At 40.6% G+C, this 24,257-nt stretch overlaps 1 protein-coding gene across 4 annotated transcripts in view; it reads left to right on the forward strand.

The window, feature by feature from the left end:
• CYFIP1 (cytoplasmic FMR1 interacting protein 1) overlaps positions 1 to 24,257 on the forward strand; it is a 90,443-nt gene that overhangs the window by 10,656 nt on the left and 55,530 nt on the right. For 2 of the 4 annotated variants that reach the window (XM_068417704.1, XM_068417714.1), the window contains exons 2-13: positions 11,762 to 11,885; positions 12,066 to 12,155; positions 13,550 to 13,627; positions 14,668 to 14,769; positions 15,984 to 16,165; positions 17,614 to 17,710; positions 17,850 to 17,978; positions 19,232 to 19,336; positions 19,511 to 19,602; positions 20,838 to 20,955; positions 21,523 to 21,645; positions 24,109 to 24,234. In XM_068417704.1, the coding sequence (XP_068273805.1) occupies positions 11,769 to 11,885; positions 12,066 to 12,155; positions 13,550 to 13,627; positions 14,668 to 14,769; positions 15,984 to 16,165; positions 17,614 to 17,710; positions 17,850 to 17,978; positions 19,232 to 19,336; positions 19,511 to 19,602; positions 20,838 to 20,955; positions 21,523 to 21,645; positions 24,109 to 24,234 (1,359 nt within the window). In that variant the 5' untranslated portion in view covers positions 11,762 to 11,768. Of the gene's footprint in view, positions 1 to 11,761; positions 11,886 to 12,065; positions 12,156 to 13,549; positions 13,628 to 14,667; positions 14,770 to 15,983; positions 16,166 to 17,613; positions 17,711 to 17,849; positions 17,979 to 19,231; positions 19,337 to 19,510; positions 19,603 to 19,944; positions 19,964 to 20,837; positions 20,956 to 21,522; positions 21,646 to 24,108; positions 24,235 to 24,257 lie in introns of those variants that run through there. The other 2 variants (XM_068417723.1, XM_068417733.1) reach the window with 2 other exon arrangements.

A 24,257-nucleotide genomic window follows, 5' to 3' on the forward strand; every position in this document is an offset into this window, starting at 1 on the left:
GAGAGATGCTCCAGTCCTCTGATCATCTTTGTAGCCCTCTGCTGAACTCTCTCCAGTAGTTCCTTGTCTTTCTTGAACTGGGGGCCCCAGAACTGGACACAGGTGTGGCCTCACTAGGGCAGTGTAGAGGGGGAGGATAACCCTCCTCAACCTGCTGGCCACACTCTTCCTAATGCACCCCAGGATAACACTGGCCTTCTTGGCCTCAAGGGCACATTTGCTGGCTCATGGTGAACTTGTCCCCCAGAACTCCCAGGTCTTTCTCTGAAGAGCTAGAGCTTTTTTTGGTTTAAGTTATAGCAGTCCCTCCACACCAAATGCAAAGGACAACCAACCAAACCCATGTTGAATAGGCATGAGCAATCTGTGACGACAGTCTTTCTGCAGGGTGAATGGTGTTGTGTCTGAGCAATGCCAGGCTAATTCCATGTGCACATACTTTCTTCTCTTCTTTCTGGGATTGTTATTGCTTTCGCTGCTTCCTTCCTTGTTCTTTGCAGAATCCTTATGCTGGGAATCTGGCCTTTGCTAAGAAACGAGAGAGCTTTTCACAGCTGCTGAACATGCCATAAGTGCTGTGCTTCAGTGCTTGGCTTCTGTGCTAAACTTCAGTCTTGCCCAAAGCAATGCCGTGCAGCATTGCTTCCTAACACACCCATGCAGCAGCAGGAAGAATCAGATACAGAAGTATGGAAGAAATTCGAGTTGAGGACAGCTGCGGGAGATAACAGCAGCAGCACAGCAAAATGGCCAAAGCAGCAAAACAAGAAGATTAAACAACAGAGGAGGGGAGGAGTGAACTGGGTGAGTAGAAACGAACATGAAAAAGAGAAGGGGAGGGAGTTAGTCAAGAAGCAATAAAAATAAAGAACTGGAAGTTGAAGGACAAACAAAATGTAAGTTGCAGAGATGTAGTATCAGGGAGTGTTAAAGGGCTGAGGCAAATAAGTGTAGCAAAACAGACCTCAGCACATCTAACCTAGAATGAGACAATAGTTAAATCTGTAACTTCATTCTAGCCTGAAGAGAGGCCAAATATTGCAGAAGGGTTTTTAATATCTACAGAAGTTTAGGATTAATACGTTTTTTTCCATGTTCACTCAACACTAACTCAGCTCTGTAAGAATTAATTAGTAAATCAGTACAAGCCCCGTCAGCCATCTAGCCCCACCAAGAGCAGATTTTAAAATTTTGTTTTATATTGGTGACTTATATCTTGGGCTCCAGGCTTAGGTGCACAAATAAAATAAACCAAGCAAAACCCCTCTGTGAATTCTTGTAGCACAAGTGCCATTGCAGAGGGGGCTGTGTGCTGCAGACGAAGCTGCAGCAACAGGCTCTCCCTCCTTGTTCACATGTGTGGGATGCCTTTGGAGCAAACTTTACAGGGTTAGGCTTCTCCCGCATCATTGTAATGGATTCTCAAATAAAATGAGAGGGGATGAGCAGAACCAGTTTTCTATTTTTGAAGTATGTGCATTGCACTGCGCTTGAGATTCCAGCACGGGGATAGCATTTGACCCTACGTTTTATCATCAGAAAGTTGCATCTCTCCTCCAAAGCAACTGCAGATGCATAGTAGAAGCCAGGCTGCCTCTCAAAGTACCCGGTAATTACTTGCTGTATTGTCCACTGCAAGTGCTGCTGCTGTAGAATTAGTATGTGCTCATCCATATGCTACTGCTTACTGCTAGCACAGAAGGAAAAGATAAACCCCCTCTTCTGCTAACTTGCTAGCAAGAATTTAGTGACTCCAACCTTGTGCTATGATACGGGAGTGCCAGGGTTACACCATGTTCTCTGATTGTGGGAGAGTTTTCTTACTGATACTTTGAAAGGGAGTAGCTGGTAGACCTGTGCCTGGTGGCAGACATCAAGGAAGGTGATTCTGTCCTACCATGGCTCACCAGTCATGATGTAGGCTTTGTCCAAAGAGCCTGAGAGTTCCTGTTCATAACCTGTTGTGATGATAGTAGGGTGTCAGACCTTCTTGTCACTGGAAATGTGTAATTCATCCAGGACATTGGAAGGGAACGCCTATAGTTACTTGACAGGCATGACCGATTGTCATCTGAGTGCCGGTGGTCGGTGTGTCAGCCAGCCATTTCAGCTATATGACAGCATCTTTAGCAGCGGCGTCCTCCTGACCTTGATTGTCTTGTGGGAGCCAGGGAGGAACAGCACTGACTCATGAAAATGCGGCTTTTAGGTTGCAGTAATGTTGCTGTTGTTGCTTACTGAAGTGTCTGGAACTACACAGAATTTGGTTTTCGAGGTGGTTAAGACTGGTGTATCACTGAGCGCTTGAACCTTGGTTGCACAGGCGTAGAGTAGGTATTGCTTGTGTAAAGAGACGGGGATTTCTTGTTATGATGTTTCCCTGCAGAGGACAGGAGCTGGGCCGGTAGCAATGTAGGCTGCCTTAATGAAGAAGGTTGCGTGAAAAATTCACACGTGACTGAACACAAAGTGCTTTTAATTTGGGAAGTTGAGATTTTCAAAAAAAAAGATTTTCTGTGCTTTAGCATTATGTTTTCCTCTGAATCTATGTCTGCTCTTGGAAGCCTGCTTCCTCCCCTGCACCCTTCCGATGGCAGGGCAAAGCAGTTAATGTGAGCCACGCCACTCCATGGGAGTCTAATACTAAATTAATTGTTTCCATTATGTGGCCATTCTTCTGGGACTAGCTATGGTGCTGGGATGGGATAATTCAGCGCTGGAATTGTTGTTTTCCCTTTTGCACCTATTCAGCCTTTTTTATTCCAGTCACAGACGTATTTTTGAAAGCTTAACGGTATGTCAAATCTGTTGCACAAAGGACTGTCAGCTGCTGTTTGCTTTCTTCTGTCTTTTACTTTAATCAGGCAGGCCAGTAAATGATGTGAAAAGCATTTTTCTTTGCTCCTTCAGTTTATACAAATCTGTTGCTTAGGAACAAAGAGGAGCTCCAGTCCCAAAAGGAACATCTTATGCTGATACCCTTGGCAAAAAAAGGCAGATTGTGCTGTCCAGAGCACGGAAAAACAGCATTTGAATGGAGAAGATCCAGTGCATTGCTGTTCTCTGAAGCACTGTAGTTATCAGTCTGTTAAAGTGTTTTCTGCTCAGTCTGAATTGGTAGGTATGCAGTTGAACAGCTGAGGCTTTTGAAGTTTAATTAAAATGGATCTAAAAGGGAATTTTTGAGAGAGATCTTGGAGGTTTGAAAGAAAAGTGAATATTATAGTAATCGCTGTGCTGTTATTGGAAGAGAAAATCCGTTCCTTTTGTTAGCTCTTGCCTTCACAAGGGCCTTTTGTAATCAGAGTCTTATGGTTTAACTTGAGTAGGAACATTACACAGAATATTGAATCAAATTTTCTTCATAGAAAAAATTCTTTAATAGATTTTCTGCAAGCCGGTAACATAGAAGAATGACACAATGGAACAGAAGAAACCTGAAAATGTGTTGCTATGGCGGTAAGACTTAACTTCTGCTGCTGTGCAGGTCAAGCCTATTCCTGTGGGAATGTTGTCATTAGCTCCCAAGGAGTTCACTGAGATTGGTCCCATAGACCCCGGTTCACTAGACTGTTCAATCATCTTTTTAAATTTATCTCTATTTTAATTTCTCTCCTGTACATGGACTGCGAAATACCTTTGTTCCTCCTTTTTGAAGGATATGCTTCTCTTCTCCCTCTTTAACTGTTGTACATAGAATTTTCCTGATTTTCATCGTGGTATTCTGTCCTGTAAAGTAAGCTTTGATTGGTTGATTTATTTTATTTATTTATGCCTGTTTTAAAAAGACAAAACAACTCATGTGGATACATATTTCAATTCATGGATTGCATGGCAGTTGTAATCTTCAGTATCCATGCCAGGCTTGAGATTTTGTCTTAATTTAAGATTCAAAGATGCTTTTGCAGACTTAGGAAAGAAGAGAGGCCATGTCAAAGGAAGTGCTGTTTAAAGCAGACAGACTTCCTCTTTGTTTTATTTTGAGCCTGGGAACATGTACAAGCACTTGGAGATCAAATGCATCTATTTAAAAGCAAAGTGAAAAAAATGTGTCCAGTGGACTGCAAGAAGGCACGGAGCATCCCTTCCCAACACCTGTTTGCAGTCAAATGAAACAGTGTTCTCATCTGCAAAGTCATAAAATATTCCAGAACTTCCGTAATCCAGCAATTTTTTGTTAGTCGTTTAAACTCCACCTTAATTATCTCACTCCTTGGCATGATCCTTCTCCATTTTTTGGGATATGAAATGATTTTTTCCACTTACAAATGTCAGTGTTTGAGATCTTTTTGGGTTACGTAGAGCATGGTCTTACCAAAAACAATTCCCTGAACGTCCCAAAACACCTCTGCTTTCTTGGGCTGTATGCTCACGCTAATATTTGCATGCGTTTTATTGGCATTGGATGTATGCTAGTTTCAAGAGCTTACTTTGTACTGGGTGCAACTGTGCAGCAGTTCTGTGCAGCAGAAGGTGGGGTGGACTGCAGCATCTCTTCTTGTCCCACTTGTGCAATTGCACTACCATGTTGCTGAACGTACTGTGGTAACTTCTGGTGCTCAAGCAGGTCAGGCTTTGCTGATCCCAGCTCAGAGCGAGGCGTGCGGCCCCCGGCTGCCGGCTGCAGCCCAGAACTGCTGATCCAGCCTTTTGTCACCGGGGGCCCCAGCCTCTCCTCTCCAGTGGTGGGAACTTGCCCTGCAGTTATGGTGGCCATAGGATATGTTTTTCCTGAACTGTTTTGGGCTGTCTAAAGTGTAACTATTTGCATTTTGAATGGATTCACGCTTCTTTTAAACTTCAAGTTTTCTTGGAGCTCATGGTTAAATGACTGAAAATACAAGCTCTGGAGAATTTCTTAATTTTGTTTTTTTAGGTGTGTATTTAAGATACTGGTGTCTAAGAATGGTGAAGTAAATGACTTGTATGGTTTGTAAAAATGAAGAGTTTATGATAATTTCAGTGCTCAGCCCTCTCTTTTGCATGTGAATGGTGACTTGGTTTTATGCTTTGCTCCTGGAAAAGCACTTGTACTCTTGCATTTCCCTGTGCGCCCTGTTGCTTTTCATTAATGGCAGTGGGAGGTTAGCCAGTGCTGCTACTTCTCTGACTCTTCTCACCCTGAGATTCAGCGTGGCTCAACTCTTGGCCCATTTAGCTCTTCCTGCCTGCCTGGACAAGTGTGGCCAGAGGTGGTGGTGTGTGTGTTTACGGCAGGGAGGGAGGGGGTCTGTCAAAAGAGAAAGCAGTGGTAGGTGGGCTGCTCTGAAGAGCATAGGACCTCAGGAGGGGCTTGCTGTGCTGTCACTGCCATGGGGACAACCTAGGCAGCTGGTGGTTCGTTCAGGAGCAGATGGGATGTGACTCATTTTGCAGTACCCACTTTCAAAGCCCATCTGAAAAGTGGGGTGAACGAGTGGAGGAAAGTTATTTCATCTATCACCTCTGCATCTGCTGCTACTAGCTTACTGCAGCACTTCATGCCAGGGCAGCTTGAGGACCCAACTTAACCCAGCTGAACAAAGACCCTTGTTTTACTCTCGGACTACTGGGGACATTCTGGTAATTCAGCTGAAGTTAAGGTGAAGAAAGTACAGACCCTTTACATCATCGTCTCTTTCATACTTTTTTTTTTTATCGGAGCTTAATGATAAAAGGAAATCTCCATCCATGAACAGCTGAGCTGTTGCCTAAATGAGACGAACCTTTGCTCACCTTATCAGCTCAAGTGCCCTGGGCGGTGAGGTTGGCTGCTGTGACTCTGTGTGTGATATTTGTGCTGGGGAGGGGTTCCCTCTCCATGGCACTGCCTGCTCACTCCTCAGATCTTTCCCTTGCCATGGTATCAGCTAAACCCTTCTTTTGGTTTCCATGGAAGTTTACCTTCCAGGTCACGCGATGAGCATGTGGTAGCAATAGACGTGATTGTGTCCATCGCCTGATCTTTCCAGTATGCAGCAGTATGGCAAAAGATACACTGTAAGGAGCTGACAGCAAAATCCACCTGGACATTGTCACAGTGTCTAGATCATTACGTGCTGCAACCCCCATGATTCATGCAGGAAGACTGCTGGCTTAGTGCTCTGACGGTTGTGTGAGGATAAATCCTTAAAGATTTCAAGGTGAAGGGTGCTCAGGTGTTCCCAGGGTGTCAAATCTTTGAGTGAGTAATGCAAAGGAAAAAACGCCTGTCAGCTATGGGATTTAGGTTTTAATAATTTTTGTTTATTTGAAGGAAGTTTGACGTTGTTACTCCTTTATCCAAAAAGGAGAGCAAGGATTGCCATAAAGTGAATGCCTCTGTTTGCTGCTTAATAGTCTAAATCAGTGTCTTCTGAAGAAAAGTTGCTTTCACTGTAGCTTGATAACTCTCTACTTTTTTTTTTTTTCTTTACCAAAGGGCTGAACTATACTATTTATCTATTTTCTGTGGGAATGGTTACTTGACAGTCTTAGTCCAGGGGATAATGCCAGTTTGCAAGTGATTTAAACAGCATATGTACTTATACCTCTCCAAGGATTTACTTCCCATTCTTTCCCTATTTATTTTCAGGATACTCAATATGCCTTTTGATTTTTTTAAAAATATTTTGTGATAGCATGATACCATCCTCATCATCTCCTGATCTTGTCTACCAGAGACATAGAATTTCATCTGATATTTTTTGTGGTGAAGGGCTTTATTTTTTCATCTGTAAGCAGATGTTATCAAACTCAGTTCTTTGAGGTTGAACTTTTTATGTTGGGAATTGACGTCTTTGTAAAGCTCAGCTGGATATATTCTTGAGGCCATCAGAGGCTGTTTGTAGGGAAGTTTTGGCCAAATGATTGTGGCAGAGGCTAAAGAGGAACTGCATGGTAATTTCTGCATTTGTAACAAGGTCTCAAGAAGCTTACAGTTACCTAAGTTCATTTGCTTTAACCATATTTATTTTTTTTAAACTTGGTTGATAGCTATGAGTTACATCTGTTGGATTGTGTGCACCATTGCTGAACACGTATAAGAACTATCTCCTATCATCAAACATCATTTTCCTGTTTTAGCTATTTATAGACTGAGTGCTTGAGTTGTCTTTTGATCTTCTCTTTGATAAATAATCTGACCTGCTTAACTCTGTCACTGGAAGAAATCTTAAAATCTTAAAGGTTTTTTTTGTAACTACTTAACTCCCTAGAATTTGGGGGATTTCTTTTAACTTTGAGCTTGAGAGCTGAATAGTGTTACAGCAGTCCTCTTTCTCACAGTGATTCTGAATTTAATGCTCTTTACTTTCTGCTTTCTCAGGCCTTACCTCCTTGTTTTTTTATCATTTCTTTTGGTCACTTTTATGATTTTTTTTGTCCAAAATACTTTTCCCCATAATTTGCTCCTGTGATATTTTTTTTTTCCAAATAGTCTGAAGCCTCAGGAGGCCTAAAAGAGCAAGGCTGAGAGATGCATGCTGGGTGTTTTCTGATACGCTTGGAATTAAGAATATAGATCTTTTGCAAAACTTCAAGGGTGGAAATGTGAAAACGGTGTCTCTGTTAGCATTGACACTCATCTCCTCTAAATACCAGCGCAATGTTGTGAGCAGGCCACTGCGTACCATGCAGTTGTGTGGCTGTGAACAACAGTACAGAATTATGACGTTTAAAAAAGACTGGCAAATCTTTTGTCTGAATATGTTTCAATAATAAGCCATCTCTGAAGTTAAATTGAAATGTAAACAATGCTAAAGGGACTTTAGGAGCAGTGCTCATCTCCTTCAGAACTGAAGAAAAAGAAGAATATCTTAATTTAACCTAGTCAGTGGCCTTGCACTAACATACACAAAGTTTCCCTAAAAACCCTGTGATTGATGCCTCTGATCCTTGGACACGGTGGGACTTGGCACTGTAAGGCCGAAGCTTGTCTGTGCAGGAGACAGGGATTTTCTTGCTTTGAAATCCAGAAAAAGGAGCTGAGAATCTGCACAGACGCTGCTGTCTCCTGCTTAGAAAGCTGGGTGTGCTCATCAGACAGCAAAATTTAGCAAAACAGCATGCTGGCATATGTGATTCTCTCTCTTGGAGGGAGGATGTCAGGTAATGAATGGTTTTTAATTAAGTTGTGTAGGTCTGGGAAAACGTGTTCCTGGAGTGCATTTTGACTTTATTGCTGTAATGATGGGTCATGGTACAAAGATAACAAAAAGAAAAAAGAGGATTATTTCAGAAGTAATTCTTACACATCTTCTACCTGAGAAAATCTGTCCTGGGAAATCTCAGGTAGGTACGAAGCTGAAAACACAGCGTCGTAGGAATTTAGTTAGAGAGTAATTCTCACAGCTTGGCTAAATTTACTAGTATAACTAGAATTGTCACTATGACTACAGTGTTTTAATCTGTTCTCATTTAGGTAAACTCCTAATCAGATGGCAGCTTCTGAATTTTTCCAGTAGGTCTTTGAAGTTTCTTATGTTCTCTGCCAAAAGGGAGTCTGTTAAAATATTAGCTCTCCTGCCCAGTAATTTCACCTGTAACAACTCATAGCGAATGACTCTTAAGGAGGCAAAACTATCCAATTTTGTGTCTTGGGAATTTTAGTTTTCTTGACTTAATTTTCCTGAGATTTGGGGGGAAAAATTCTGCTTTGCACAAATCATTGTACATTAGAAATAGCCTTTGTCTTTTGGAGCTGGTTTTATTAACAACAGCAGCAAAAAAAGAAAGGGGAAAAAGAGCCCAAGCTTCAAGAAAATCTTTTCTGTCCTGGTCCCAGGGCTTCCACATCAGGTGAGGAGGTAGCATGGACTGTGCAGTGGTGTCACCTGGATGTGGGACATTGTCTCCTGGCTAACACAGCGTGAGTGTGGCTGAGCTCCGGCTGTCCCCCCGCTGCTGCTGTTGTCAAACCTCTGGTGCTCGCTTCTCCGAGGGGCAGAGGGGAAGCATGTGCCAAAGCTGGGCAGGAAGGAGCTGCTTCCTTTTTCACGTCTCGCTGGGTACCGGAGTAAAAAGCTGTACAGGAGCATTGAACTTGGCGAACGAAACACCAGGCATGTGGGTACCTTTGGCAAAATTACAAAGTGGATCTGTCAGCGAGCGACCTTGAAACATGAAGGCTTTTGTAACAGTCTCTGCCCAATTGCTTATGTTTTCCTGGTTTGAAAAATGCTGATCTGTCTTTGGGAAATCGTGCTGAAGGGCTTGGAAAAATGCACGTTCCCCTATTTCTTTTCACAACCCAGAGGGCAGCAGGAAGCTTTTGTTTCTTAGCTTGTGCCTCTGTCTTGGTAACAGGGGTTACCCAGACGTGCGCTATTAAATAGATGGCACTGTAAGTGAGGGGGGATTTTGGCTTTGCTTATGCCTTGGTTTCTATTTTTAAATTATTTTCCAAGTATTAAAAAAATTCACAGATTGTCTAATGTCTGATAGTCAGAACATAAAAAGCTGATGCTGGCGGATTGCTGCTGTGCAATTGTAAATACTGAGGCCAAAAGCGTGCAGGTGCGCTTTCTGAAGTAGCATGTGCGGGGATTAAGGGCTGTATCTTCAGAGTATTTGCTTGTAGTGCTGAGGAAACACAAGCCAGGAGCCTGGCTTTTGTCAATGCCTGTCTCTCTCCTGCAGCAGGGACCTGAGTCTTCAGTGGACTGTGTTTTTTAGGAGAAGGAAGATGTGTGGATTGGGGGGAGGGTGTTGATACTTTCCTTGCACTCGGTGACAGCTCCCCTCTAATGTGGACAGGTGCAGTGATTTTTGGTGTAGAACAGGCAGCCATTTTTTGCTATGGCTTTTGGAGCATGGGTGGAGCAGTTTTTTGTAGCACGCCCCTGTTGTGCTTCCTGGGAGCTGGTGCTCTGTGGCCCTTTGCCTGTCCCGGCAGTGCAGTGAGGAAGAGGGCTGCGGGCCCATCGGTCCCACCGCCGGCACAGCCTCACAGCCAGGTGTTTCTGCTTTCATAGACAGGCTAAGAGGAGGAAAAGTTTCCAGTTGGAAAGAGCCTCTCGGTTAAACTAACCTATGTAAAGTGTTGTTTTCTTTTTTTAGCTAAAGCTTTATATATACTCAGACCAGAAATTAAAATATTGTTTATTTGAAATGCTCTGACTTCTTGGCAACTCTCTTCTGTTTCCTCTAGGGTAAAACTGTTGAGAGTCTGACCTCCTCACAGGGCTTTTGCCCAGACGTGGAATTTTTTTGGCATTTGTTTATTTATCAAAAGGAGGATGCTGTGGTTTTTGCCAGTCTCTAATTTGAGAGTAACTGTGGTTCTTGTGAAGGAGCTTGAGCTGGGTGTAGGCAGGTGTTGGGCAAGCATCTCGGCGCAGGTCTGCCAGCCAGCGCTCCTGTCAGTCCAGTTCTTCCTTGTTTTTCGGCAGGGATCACAAATTGCACAATATGGGCGTTTGCTTCTTTATTTATTTTAACAAAAACTTATATGCTCAGGCTTGAAGCAAGGTTTGGGCTGGTGTTTCAACAAGCAAAAGGCCCCTGGACCTTTCCGATGGTGGTTGTTCAAAGTTGTCGGCGAGCTCTCTCCATACGTGGTATGTTGCTTTGCAGCAGTGGCTTGGGACGCAGGGTTGGTCTCTGAAGGTAGATAGATAATAACTTCTGGCAGCTTCCTTCCTGTTCCTTTGGGTTTTGTGTTGTTTTTTTGGTTTTTTTTTTTTGTCAGCTGAGCCCTTCCTTGGAGGTAAAGCTGCTGTTTCTGTGGGGCTTTCCCCAGGAAACCATAATTAGGTAAGGGAAAGTGAGGAGGTTTTTCTGCCAGGCCACTAAAAGTGCAGTGAGTGGTGGGATCGCCAGCCTGTCCCAGCTCTCTTGTGGTGAGCTTTCGGCAAAGCCGTGGTGAGATCTGCTCATTCCCCTGCTACATGTGGGGATGGCATGGCTCCGCAGGGGTGGCACGTGTTAGGCAGGGCCCAGCTTCTCTGGGGTGTGGGCGCTCGGTGTTCCTGCCCTCCTGGTTAGAGCTGAGGTCAGTGCTCAGCTGCTCCCGTCACAGTAGGTGCATGGTTTTGCTCTGGTAAGTGAGGGGAAATAACTTGCAAAGCCCTATAGAAAAAAAAAGACAGCTTGGTTAGAGTTGTTACCTTAAAAGTGAGGAATTTTTTACTCCGCCAAGGAGGAGGAGTAGATCATTATACAAAAGTGAATGATGTGAGTTGTTCCACCCACCCTTTCTTCCTAAAATTTCTTCTCTTGACTGTTCTTGGTTCAAAATCCCATGCAGTGGCAGCAGTCGGAGGTGTATGGAGGTTGCCATGAGCCTGAGGGGTTTTGTACCTCTCTATTGCTAACTACTCGGAGCGGCTCTGGATGTCCTAGGACACGAAACACTGTAGGCTGCTGGCACGTTTTCACAGCCAGGTCTCCTGAAGGTGGGCTGGTAGTAGTGTCTGTGCATAAGGGTTTGAAGACACATTGGCTCAAAAGTGAGCATTAGAGGTCATCCTTTCCTCTAGTTTTGGTGTATTTCTGGTGTGCAGCAGTGGGGGAAGAGAAACATTTCTCAATTCATAAAAGTAAGGAGGAGGGCGTTAGTCCTAAAAGTCTTCTGTAAACTCGTTTACTAAAACCAGCTGGGTTTCAGTTTGTTTCCCTTCCATTGTTGTTGAAGGGAAACTGCACGTTTCCGACAACGTAAGTAGTTCCCTGCTCTTCATATTACTCATTTGTTTTCTGTGTATATAGTAACACAGTTACTATAAAAAGTTACAGTTACAGTAAAAAAGTTATATGTATGGGTGTATACATATCTATAGCTATGTATGTATTTTTTAACCAGGTGCAAAATGACTGCTCAAGTTACACTGGAGGATGCCTTGTCCAATGTGGATCTCTTGGAAGAATTACCATTGCCAGATCAGCAGCCGTGTATTGAACCCCCGCCATCATCTCTGCTTTACCAGGTATGTTGTCATTGTAGGAAAAAGAGTTTTTCCATTTCCCATTGCTGTTAAGAAAAACAGTATGTGCTTTTCAAAAAAGAAAAAACCCAAACCAAAACCTAAGGGTGTTTATATTTGCAATATATATAAAAATTCTTTTCCCTACCAAAGATTTAATTCTGTATTTTGCTTTCTCTGCAGCCAAACTTCAACACTAATTTTGAGGACAGAAATGCATTTGTCACTGGCATTGCAAGATACATTGAGCAAGCTACAGTCCATTCTAGTATGGTAAGTAGATGTTCAGATACATATTTTTGTATTAATTGGAATGAAAGGAGAGGAACGTGTCTTCTTGCAGTTCATTATAAGAATTGTGGTCACAGAAATCCAGAAACCAGGTTACCTACAACACTTCAGGAGGCAGTAAGATGAAAAAGTGTGTGGCTTTTCTTGTTTTGCACATGTACTTCTTGATAATTTTAAAATTGTCTTTCTTCTTGATCAACCAATGTTGCTCAAAAGTTTTTTACTTTCATTGTGCATTTTTCCAGTATTCTGAGGCGAGTTAGTTGTATTGCTGCTGTAACTTGAGTGAAAAATTACCTTCCATTCTCCCAAATTTCCACTATTTCTCTGTCAGTTTAGTGGTGTTGAAGGGCTTTTGTTGGCTACCTCACTGAGAGGTGTGTATGTTAGTGGTTTATTGGCATGCTTTTGTGCAAGGTATTCTGTGATTTTTAACAGTTCCACAACGGAAGATAAGACTTTATGCTAGTAACTCCACCTCTGCTGATGGTGTAGTTGTTTTGGGATACAAAAGAAACTTGCAGGCTGCAAATGTTGGTCTGTACTGAACTTGTCTTTTCATGGCACTCTTAGAAAATGAGGAATAATATGTCTAGTAATTCTAGAGGCCAGTTCACAAACGGTGTAATGGGCAGATTAAGCACCTGATTACGTGCTACTGAAAATTATGTAAATTTACACCAATCTACTTTTAAAGTTATCTGGTGGCTCCTTAGCCTGTTTTGATTGTTTGGATGTTGTTGGACCTCTCCTTTGACACGTAAAAAAGGAATTGCTCTGCATGTGCTGACTCTCTAATCCTTGACCATTCCACCTGCAGTGCCTGAGTTTAAAAAGAAAAACAAACACCACCTTCCTCCCTCAGATTAGCATTTTTATTTGTATTTAGAGATTACAGTATTTTTAGTTTTGGGAAGAAAGAACAACACAAAAACCAATCTGAACTGGGGAGATAATAATTTTTGTCCTTAGGTAAGCATGATTGCTGCAGTTGTTGATTCGTGATCTGATAGGTGTCTGTTGGCTTAAATGGTATGAAGATGATAATGTGAATTCCCTCAAGTTGGGTGCTAAAACAGATGATTGAGAATAAATGGAATTTTTTTTTAGCTGTTGGATTATAGCCAAGCTGGACCTTAGTAGCTGGTCAGCTCTGGTATATGTAATATGCCAGCTGAGCCTATGAATTATGGTAATATTATTTTACATGCATGCAGTATGATGTATCATTTGCTTGCAATATATGTGTGTTTGTACATATACATTCTGATAAGAGAAATAGGTTTGTTTGGACAAGGGTTTGGAATGATGGAAGGCAAGTGGATTTAACCCTTTTGTATTACAATGCCTAATTATATTGAATGTCTTTCTTACAGAATGAAATGCTAGAAGAAGGTCAGGAATATGCGGTCATGTTATACACATGGAGAAGCTGCTCAAGAGCCATTCCTCAGGTAAAGGATGAAAATTAAACTGTCATGCAACATGTGAATGTCTGTCTTGTTTTGATGTGGAGTTGCACAGATAGAGCTTTGTCAATGAGATCTGAAATTTAGTCTACTTTGACTCCTGAATTGTTAAGCTGGGCATGCCATAGAATAGTGTCCTTTAGCACTTGGGGACCAGCTGGACTACTTTTTTTTTTTTTTTTTTTGATAAAGCGTTTATAGCAATACCTCATGGGTTTTGTGTCAGTCTTACTGATTGGTTCAAGAGTAGTATAGAGGTAATGTGCTCTAGAAGGAAAACCTTTGATTATCAGATCTGCTTGAGGTCAAAATTTCATTCAAGAGAATGGACCCTTCCCACCCCCCAACTTAAATTCAGAACAGGTTTAACAGGTAGCATAGCACGTAAGAATTAACATTCAGGTTAAACATTTAAGTTTCTAGACATCCTAGGTAGTTATTTTCTAAATGCCAGAGCTATATGGTGTTTTCTTGATCTGTATATAAAAATAGAACCCTGTGAATAGGTGACGAGTCAGCCTCAGGTGTTTGGGAATGGTTGTACAGGTGTGGGGCGTGAAGAATATTAAGATGGATCAGAAAACTGAACAAAATTATGACCATGGGTTGGCACCTGCCTGCTTTGTAAGGAGCTTGTAATGCAATTATTTTTGTACTGAAATGCAAGGAGGGCTTACCCTGTGGTTTAAATATTTAGAGTGGAAGTCAGGTAATCTGTTTTAATTTCTAGTTCTGGCCCTATTTTAGGGCATGATTTTAAGCAAGTGGCTTAATGTGGAAAGAATATTGTCCTAACCATACCAAGGTGTTTGACAACTAAATTATTTGCTGTGAGGTAATAGAAAAATCTTAGATTTTTTTTTCCACACAGTTAACCTTAGAAGACTAGCATAAAATTACCAAACCCAGAAATTTATGCCTTAATTTTGTCTCTTTAGAATGTTAATGCATTTTCTCAGGATCTTAGTTTCTGAGGGTTTATCATGGAAAGTTCCAAGTGTAATGATCTCTTTAATTATCCTCAGGTCAAGTGCAACGAGCAGCCTAACAGAGTAGAAATTTATGAGAAAACTGTGGAAGTTCTGGAGCCAGAAGTCACGAAACTGATGAATTTTATGTATTTTCAGGTAAAAGGAATGGAAACAAAATTTGTCAGTAGGCTTGTGTTTTTATATTCCTATTTTGTATGCTTGATACTGTGTGCTCAGATACTGAACCTAGTCATTATACTTCAGAAAAAAAACCCCACATTGTCTCACAGAAGGGCAAAATTTCTAATGCGTATGTTAAAAATTTCGGGCGATCTCCATTAAGACTTTCAGCATAAAATCAAAGGTAATTGCATATGGTCCCTACGTAGCACGTGGGGACAGAGATCTGGCACTGCAGGAGGAAAGGAAATAGAAATCCAATACATTTCACATGTGTACATAAAAGCGTCTCAGCACAGAAACCATTTTTGGGGAGTGAGGGATCCACAAGTCTCGACGCCAGAGCAGCAGGTGCAACTTTGCTATGGAAATTCATAACTGAGGCAAGCTAGCCCAGTTGTGACCTGCCAGCCACCCGATAACACCTAATAGCAGTCTGTCTTGCTTTCTGCTCCTGTGCTGGCAGCTTGCCATTTGGTTCAATGGGCTGAGGATGTTTCCAAGCATTATTTGGAGGGAGCTGGAGCAGCTAGAGCCTGTGAGCCCCACAGCATGCAGGAAGAGGAGACTGATAGAAATGTAATATTTCCTGTCATCTTCCCCAACTGGCAGATTTTACTGAGTACAAACAATCTCCTTTCGTTCAAGGAGATTAGTGCTCTAAAGTCAGAACAGATTCCTCTTTACATTCAAGCTGCTATCTTTTTTGTACTTGTAATCTCCATCTCAGATGGCCCTGATGCACGCTTGGAAATAAGCCCTCAAATAAACACGTGCCAGGATGATTTGAGAGTTGGCATCTACAGTGTGCTCTGGATTTTTTTTTTATTTTAAGGGAACGTACCTATAATCTGCCTTTTAATGCATAAACACTTCCTCACTAAAGAGCATGAAATCACTTGTTTCAAAGGGATTTTAAACTTCTGTGACTTTAATCTGCAAAGAAGAACCTCGCTTCTTGTGCCAGGAAAGCTCTGTGGCAAAAATCACTGGTGACACTTGTAGCACACAGCAAGTACACAGAAGTGGAGCTGAAAAGCCTGTGCTGATGCCTTGTTAGCCTTGCATGCATTAAACATTTTTCTGCTTCAGTGATGTTTGCATTGGAACAGCTCCAGTTATGCAATGAAACTTCTTTCCTGGAAACATCATGGCTTTTACTCCATTTCTTCTCTTTTTTTCCGCATTAGAGAAACGCGATTGAACGATTTTGTGGGGAGGTGAGACGCTTGTGCCACGCAGAGAGGAGGAAGGACTTTGTGTCTGAAGCATATCTGATCACACTGGGCAAATTCATCAACATGTTTGCGGTATTGGATGAGTTGAAAAATATGAAGTGCAGCGTGAAGAACGACCATTCAGCCTACAAGCGGTAAGTGGCAAGGAGCAAAGGGACCTACCTGGGTTTCTGCTGCCAGGATACAGGCCTCCCAGGAGATGGCAGCAGTTGCTCTTTTTCTGACAGCTTTCTCTTCAAAAGTAGTCCCTGCAGGTGTGGGACAGATTACCTTGAAACTAGGGATGCATTGACTGCAGTTGGGCAGTTGAGTAAATCTATTTTCTTTATACTTTTCTTCCAGGAGCAAAAGGTTCTTCTGCCTTTTAATGCCAAGCTGTCAAATACTTCTGTCTTGGTGTACGCTAAACGTAATGAATATACTTTGCTTAGTAAAGCTTTTCTTTTTAACTTTGAGAGGAAACTGGCTTTCTGGTTGCTTGCGCTACTCCTGTTCTGTTCTATTCTATTTTATTCTATTCCATTCTGTTCTGTTCTACTCTTTTCCATTCTATTCCATTCTATTCTATTCTATTCTGTTCTATTTTTGGCATCCATTCTTGACATTTGTAGCTGAGCATTGTTACACTTGTTTTTAAGACATTTCAGCTTTGCTGTTCAAGGTCATCATGACTGCAGGTGTAGCAGGGAGAGGAGGAGGGTAGGATATCAGTGGCCAAGTTTTGTGCTTGAGCTGCCAGATGATATCAGATATCTTGTTGAACATGGTGGTCAGAGCAGCAGGGGAACACAGTCTTTATACTAGCTATAGTATCTGTTGTCTTTCACAAAGAAAACCATTCATTTGGGCAATGACTAGCCAATTTTATCTATCCTGCTTCCACTTACATGAGATTTAATTTCTACCTCTACCAGTAGTTGTCTTTTGTTGTTGTGCCTGGAGACCTCTTAAACTTACTTCGTTTGCCTTTCTTTTTCTTTGGAGGCCTGCTTTTGGAGGACAAACTGTTTTCTGGAAAGCTGACTTTTCCTGGGTTGTTGTATGGCTTGGGTCTATAGAGCCATTGCTGCCCCCATCAGTTGAGGGATATACCCAATGGTTTTTGGTTTGGGTCTTTTAACTAGGGTGCAATGTGGGATATGGGATTGTAAAACAGTTCATTTGGGACAAATTAAGTCCATATCTCTTGTATAGTGAACTTTCACCTTTTCAACTGTTTTCTTAAAAAGCCTTCCCTTCATCTTTTATGAAAGAAACTCTTGAGTCCATAGCTTGTGTTTGGATAATTCACTTTTATAAAGCTGTGGCAAAAAAGTACTGGCCATGTCTGCCAAGATCCCTTTCTGCTTGATTCAGAAGTTTGTGGGTGAGAGGTGCACTGAGGTTGACAATCCTGTATGAGCAGTGAATGATACGCCATTGTACTGGCACTGAAAGATCTGCTGACAGCTTACAGTTCCCCTGGCAGATTTGCGGGACCCCAATGTATGTATACCCATGTATGTTTCTGTTGAGAGGGGATGGATTTGCTTACAAGCAGTCCTGCTGAAGGGAAATACTGTTTTTTCTTCTGTTTTCAAAGAGCTGCTCAGTTCCTGCGGAAAATGGCAGATCCTCAGTCCATTCAAGAATCCCAGAACCTCTCCATGTTCCTTGCGAACCACAACAAGATAACACAAGTAAGCTTTAATTGTCTTTTTGCGAAGTACCTAATGCTTTACAAAACTATTAAAATAAAACTCTTCCAGTTTGGTAGTAACTGTTGTTCCCCAGGGAGTGTAACTAGTTGACTAATATCCTTTTCTTCTTTTTTTCCAGTCTTTACAGCAGCAATTGGAGGTGATCGTTGGCTATGAAGAGCTGCTTGCAGATATTGTGAATTTGTGTGTGGACTACTATGAAAACAAAATGTATCTAACACCCAGTGAGAAACATATGCTTTTGAAAGTAGGTTTCTTTTGGGTATGAAATTAAAAAAGAATGGTTGAGGCAGGACACAGATGTTTGAATTCCTGATTGTTTGTGGTTCTTTTTAAAGGAACCAGATTAACCAAATAACTCAAATTATTCCTTCCCCCACCGCCCCCTTGTCTGTTTATTATGTTACATGCTAAATGTATTTAGAAAGCTTCTAATCCATTTTTGTTTTTCATAAATTGAAGTGAACTCAATTGAACTGCAGCCATGCTAGGAAACCAATTCTATGGAATTGTGTTTCTATGAAGTATAATGACTGCAGAAAGGAACTGCTACATTTTATTTTTAGATATGTGGGAAATTTGTATAAAAAGCATTTGGAGGTGAGGCTGTGTATCAAATATTTCAGGGAACAAGTAGCTTAAAATTACGGTTAGTAAGCGGATAAGTTTAGTTAGCTGGAATATGTACGTGTAACGAGAGTGCTGGGCAATATGAAGTGTGGTTGATATTATCAGCTGCATGTCTTGTAGTGGAAGAAAAGGTATAGAGTAAGAATTGAAAATTTGCCTCATGACAAATATTTTGAGTCACTTCAGTGTTTAACCTCTGAAGAGCTCTGTTTATTAGGACCAAATGGAAGCATCCTGAACCCATACACAAACTCTAGAACATTTGCTTTTCTCTGCAGGGATGTGCAACGTGTCTTTCATATTTAGGCCTTTTGTTTGGCAAATACATGCTTAGAACACATAAAGCGGCTAAAGCTCAGCTCCTGCTATTGTAAATACTGACTTATAACTTAATGAGTAACAGATAAAATGTAATTAGATTTTTTTTGGATGCTTCTGAGCTCTTATGTGTATAATTCAGAGATGCGCTGAAAGACATAAAAAGCAATAGCTCAGAGATGTTAAATTGAAACTTGTTTGCATATACAGAATTTTAATAAGACGGAAGTGAAAAAAAACCTGTCTAAAAATAGCCAGACTCTAGTTCCAGTGAGATTTTTTTGTATGCTAAACCTCTGTACAAACAAGTAGCATCTTTTAAGGATAACTGATCAGGCTAATGTTAATGTAAAAACTACTAATATACATATAAAAGAATACTACAGAAATGTATATATTTGAAAATATATTCTGTTTGAAGGAGGGTGGGTGTTTCAGGGCTGTTTTTAAAAATATTACTTTTTTTTTGATGATATGAAGAACGGTCTTACTGCAGCAGGTTTTTACCTCTGAGGTCCTTTTATGAAGAGGTTTGATTTTTTTCTTTTTCAGGTTATGGGCTTTGGTTTGTACCTGATGGATGGAAGTGTCAGTAACATCTATAAGCTGGATACAAAGAAAAGGATAAATTTAGCCAAGATAGACAAGTTCTTTAAGGTTGGTTAAGATGTGATCTTAGTATGTGATTTTAAAGGTAATTCCCCTTGCATTTTAAATATAATTAAATGGAATAAGGATCACTTTGGACTATAAAATGGATAAATAATGGTTTCCTTTCACTAAGATTTGTGCTTAATAATTAATCTAATCTGATTTATTCCCTGTGTACAGCAGTTGCAGGTTGTCCCACTGTTTGGTGACATGCAGATTGAACTTGCAAGATACATTAAGACCAGTGCCCATTACGAGGAAAATAAATCCAGGTAAGAGGGAGAAAGAAACGACGAGGGGAGCATCTGGGCTGGGGAAAGTCAGACCCTTGGAGTGTATTTTCATAATCACCCATTAGTCTGTGGGTCTGTGGTAATTACTTTAATAGGTTTTTCGCCTCGGTCTACTTTTTGGTGTGGGTATTTTACTATTAATGTACTTTACATAATAAATACAACTAAATAAACAGGCTATTTAAAGGCTTTTCTATGCTGCTGAGCTCATTCTTGCATCTGACATTTCTTATCACCTGGGTTGGAGGAAATAAATTTTATCTTACACTAATTTCATTTTTATTTTTTCCTTTAAATATGAAACTTTCTTTAAAAGAAATGAAGGATTTTACTAAGCAAGGTGAGCAGTAGTAGTGCATGGGTAAATAGGCATGTGTATATTGTATATGGAGCAGCAACTTAGCTTGTCTCCCCGCCCTTTTTCTTTTTTGCTAGGTTTGCAGCACAGCAAAATGGCTGGAAAATGCAGCCAGTTTTTACCTAAATAGTTCTATGGTTTATGGTTATTGCTTTGTTTTAGTAAATATTTCCGTGCTCCTTCAAGACCTTCCCTCCATGCAGTTACATGAATTTAGAATGTAGTGCTTTGCATTTTAATTCCTGCAGAAAAAAAACATAACCTGCATGTAATTGCTAAGAGAAAATCAACAGCAGTGGGCCTACTGAGCTACTAAAAAATCTGAGGCTACTTAACATGACATTCTTGGTAGCATGTCTTTTGTATCTCTCTTGATAACATGTTGATAGTATTTAATAGTGCCTTTTTTAATAGCACACTGTAGGCTCTTCATAGTTAAACAAGAATAATGAAAACCAGTGTGAAGGTAGTTAGATGTATCTTACAGCCTACACCTGTACTTCTGCCCTGCCTTTCAGTACCCTTCATGCCTGTCCCTAAGTGTATGCTTCTGAAGACAGATGCTGGTTTGTATTTCGTAGCAGCAGCCTTTAAAAAAATATAGAAAAGAATTTGTTTTCTTTTTTTTTTTTTTTAAGTCTTGGAAGAAGTGCTGTTTGAACTCAGAAGGGCAATCCATCACTTTTTGTGCAGGGTCAGAAGTAAAGGTGTGAGAAGAGGAAAGGCCTTAAATAGAGGAGAATGAAGATTTTTTTTAAAAAAAAAGTCAGGCATTGTGGTTGTTTCTTTGCAGTATCAGTTGTACTATTTATTGCCTAAACTGATGTAGGTGGGTTTTTTTTGTCATCTGGAACAGATGGACATGCACGTCTTCCAGCAGCAGTCCACAATACAATATATGTGAGCAGATGATCCAAATCAGAGAAGACCATATGCGTTTCATATCAGAACTGGCTCGTTACAGCAACAGTGAGGTGTGTGGGATTAGAGCTTTTCATGCAAATTTCACATCACTGATTAACAGTTTTTGTTAAATATCTGAAGAGCAGGTAAACCTCAGGCTAGGTAAATGACAAAACTTGATCACCTGAATCAAGAAAATCTGGCTGCAGGACTAGTACCCAGTCTTTGCATCATATTTACACTATTTAAATTTGAAATAGTAATGATACATCATACAAACTGCAGTAGTATTTTGCTTTTTTATTCATCTATATATATCTGTAGGATATATATCCTAGAACTTTTGGCATGTCTCTTTTGGAATAGGTTGTCTAGCCCTTACAATCAGTGTCTTGAATTCATCTGCAACAGTATTTTGGTGCTTAGGGATACCACTGGTTTCCATCATTTGACCAAAATCTGTGAAGTTTGACTATTAACGTCTCTAGGAGAAAAAGCTGATATTAATGCAGGTGTTGGCACATGATGCTGTTTTAATGCTTAAAAGAAATCTATGTAGAAATCTGACTATGGATGCTGAATACAGCGTGTTCTGATGTGAGTTTGGGGTTTGTTGTTGTTGTTTAATAATGTTCTAGGTGGTAACTGGGTCTGGTCGACAGGAAGCTCAAAAAACAGACGCGGAGTATCGGAAGCTCTTTGACCTCTCTCTCCAAGGCTTGCAGCTTCTCTCCCAGTGGAGTGCACATGTCATGGAAGTGGTACGTTAGCTGCGAAATAAAACCAGATGAAAAAGAGGCGGCTTGGTGAGGTTGGATAGGCTTTGCTTTAACGGAATGAAAAATGCATGTTGTGTTTTGTTCCCTTAATTGCCCTCTTCCTTCTGCTCCAAATCACATTCTCAGAGGAAGGCACATGAAGTTCTCAGAGGCTAGGAGTGATGTTGCTGCTTTGAAGATCCAGTAGCTCATACAATCTCATACAGTACATTCAACTTGTTGTATTGAATGGATAGGTGATCACTTGTGAGCCTTGACCAGGCGTTTTTATGTTGCTCTTGATACATTCATTCTGTAGACTAAAACTTCATTATTTTCTTCTGAACGTTGTTTAAAATTATATTGTTAGAAATATCCATACCAACATGCAGTCACACAGGAGATGACAGAACAGCTTCAACTGGCTATGTTTAGACATCATCACTTAGTAAATCGAAGCATGTAATGTCTTAACCAAAGACGCAAAAATGGATGGAAAGGCTCCCATTGGCTTTAGATGAGGCTTTTGGTCAAAAGGAAAGTAAATGTGGGGAAAGAAAAATTTGAAAGGAGATGAAAGAGGGGAAATAAAGAACCTGCAGAGTTGTTTCTCTATATTTTAATAATTCATTTTAAAAACAGATGCCAGTTAGAAAAGTGACTGTTTTTTCCAATAAGAAGCTGCTTAAGGCAGAAATTGAAGAGGAGGATGCAGGAGTACTTTCTATGCTGCCAACACTTAGATAAAAGCTGCATGTCTTACTTGCACCAAAGCATGTTCCTAGGAAAGGTTGAAATAGATGATGTATTATATGAGAGAAGCCAGACTTGCTCCTCCTCTGCCTCTGATGTCTGAGGGAGCATCAAGCCATTTGCACTGCGTGAATCCAGAGCAGTCACAGTGGGCGTAGCTAGAGACTCAGTTTTCTTTCTCTCCTGTATTTTTAACTGCCTCTTTTAAAAGCCAGTAGATGAGTCATGCTTTTTCCTGTATTATCCTATTCCTATTTAAATCAACAGTGTATTTTATGGTGAAAACCTTGTTCTCCTTTTCTCTTTCTTAAGAGAGATTTTTGTCATCTATTTCTGGTCTCTGCAGCTCCCAGACTTGCTGTCTTTATTTCTGTCATTGCAAATTGCTGCATTCAGGCTCTCTCTTCACAGTGACAATCTTCCTTTTTTATTATATCTCTGTGGAAAATCTCTCATTCTTAGCTCTGTTTTTATCCACCCAGTTCCAGCACAAACTTTCTCTGAGGACCACAGCAGGGTTTTTTGCCTATTATCACTGCTTTTCTTTGTCTTTCTGATTTTTATGGATTCCCTTAAGTACTTCCCATGTAAGTTCGTTCACCTTCTCCCTGTCCTCCTACTGAGAATTTGTTCTAATCTGGAGTATCCTACTTATTTACCTGTCTTCCGCATTCACTTGGTATCGATGAACCTTATTACATGCACTTGATGATCTTCAAGGTCCTTTCCAACCAAAGTGGTTCTATGATTCTATGTTCAGATAAAATGATTCACCATAAGTTTGATGTCTAACTCAACCCTGCCAACTTAATGCCCCCAAAATACTTTATCTTTGTTGAATTTCCCCAGTGCCCTCTTTGTAGCATTTGGATTGCAGGGTGTGATGCTCTTTGCTGTAGGTAAACTGGTGCAAATATTAATTCATTATAGTAGGGAAATCTATATTGCTGTAATCTAACACTTATGCTAAGATAATATCAACCAGACCTTACTATTTGCTGAACTCAAACTGTGAGAAAATTGTATTTGAATGTGACTAGGATTTTTCACTAGATGTACCCTGGTGGACATTAGATCAGCCTGACACTGCTCAGGAACATTTTGAGCTGTGTTTGCAGTGACTGAAAAGGCAGTATTTAAGAAAAATGCGTGCTGTACAGATGATATTGTCACAGATAATACAGCTATTTCCACACCGTTAAGCCTAGTAAACATTAAAAAAACTCCCCCAAAAATGTGTAGTTTTCCAGTTGTCTTTTGAATTCTAAATGTGAATGTTTGGCTAAGTTGGAAGCTCCTTTTTTTTTGTGTATGGGTGTGATGGATTTTTTTTGTTATGCTCTGAGGTCTTTCTGTGTTTCTTGTGCTTGAAGTGGAGAGGAAACTTTTGCCTATGCTAGTATTTGCTCAGTAAAAAATACCTTGAAGTGGATTGCTTGCTGAGTGTGAGTTGCATTTTTTGAGCTAATACAGGATCGCTGGCTTTCAAGAAAATTTATTAGGCAAATTATTGTTTGTAATTTCCACTAGACAGTAGTTTCAGAATTTATGCAGGTTTTGAGAATAGTACCAAATATTATTTTTCAGATATTCTTGAAAACACTGGGGTGTTTCTTAAAGCATGTTATTTTTGTCCAGCTATGTTTTGTGTTTTTCAGGCCTTTTTTTTTCTCCCCTCTCTTTTTTCTCCCTATTTGACTGTGTGAATTGCAGTATTCATGGAAGCTGGTACACCCAACTGACAAATATTCTAATAAAGATTGTCCTGACAATGCAGAAGAGTATGAAAGAGCAACAAGATACAATTATACTAGTGAGGAGAAGTTTGCTTTGGTTGAGGTAAGATAAATCTTTTTTTTTTT

The sequence above is a fragment of the Nyctibius grandis genome, chromosome 2, assembly GCF_013368605.1.
Source record: "Nyctibius grandis isolate bNycGra1 chromosome 2, bNycGra1.pri, whole genome shotgun sequence".
In the NCBI taxonomy this organism is placed as follows: Eukaryota; Metazoa; Chordata; class Aves; order Nyctibiiformes; family Nyctibiidae; genus Nyctibius; species Nyctibius grandis.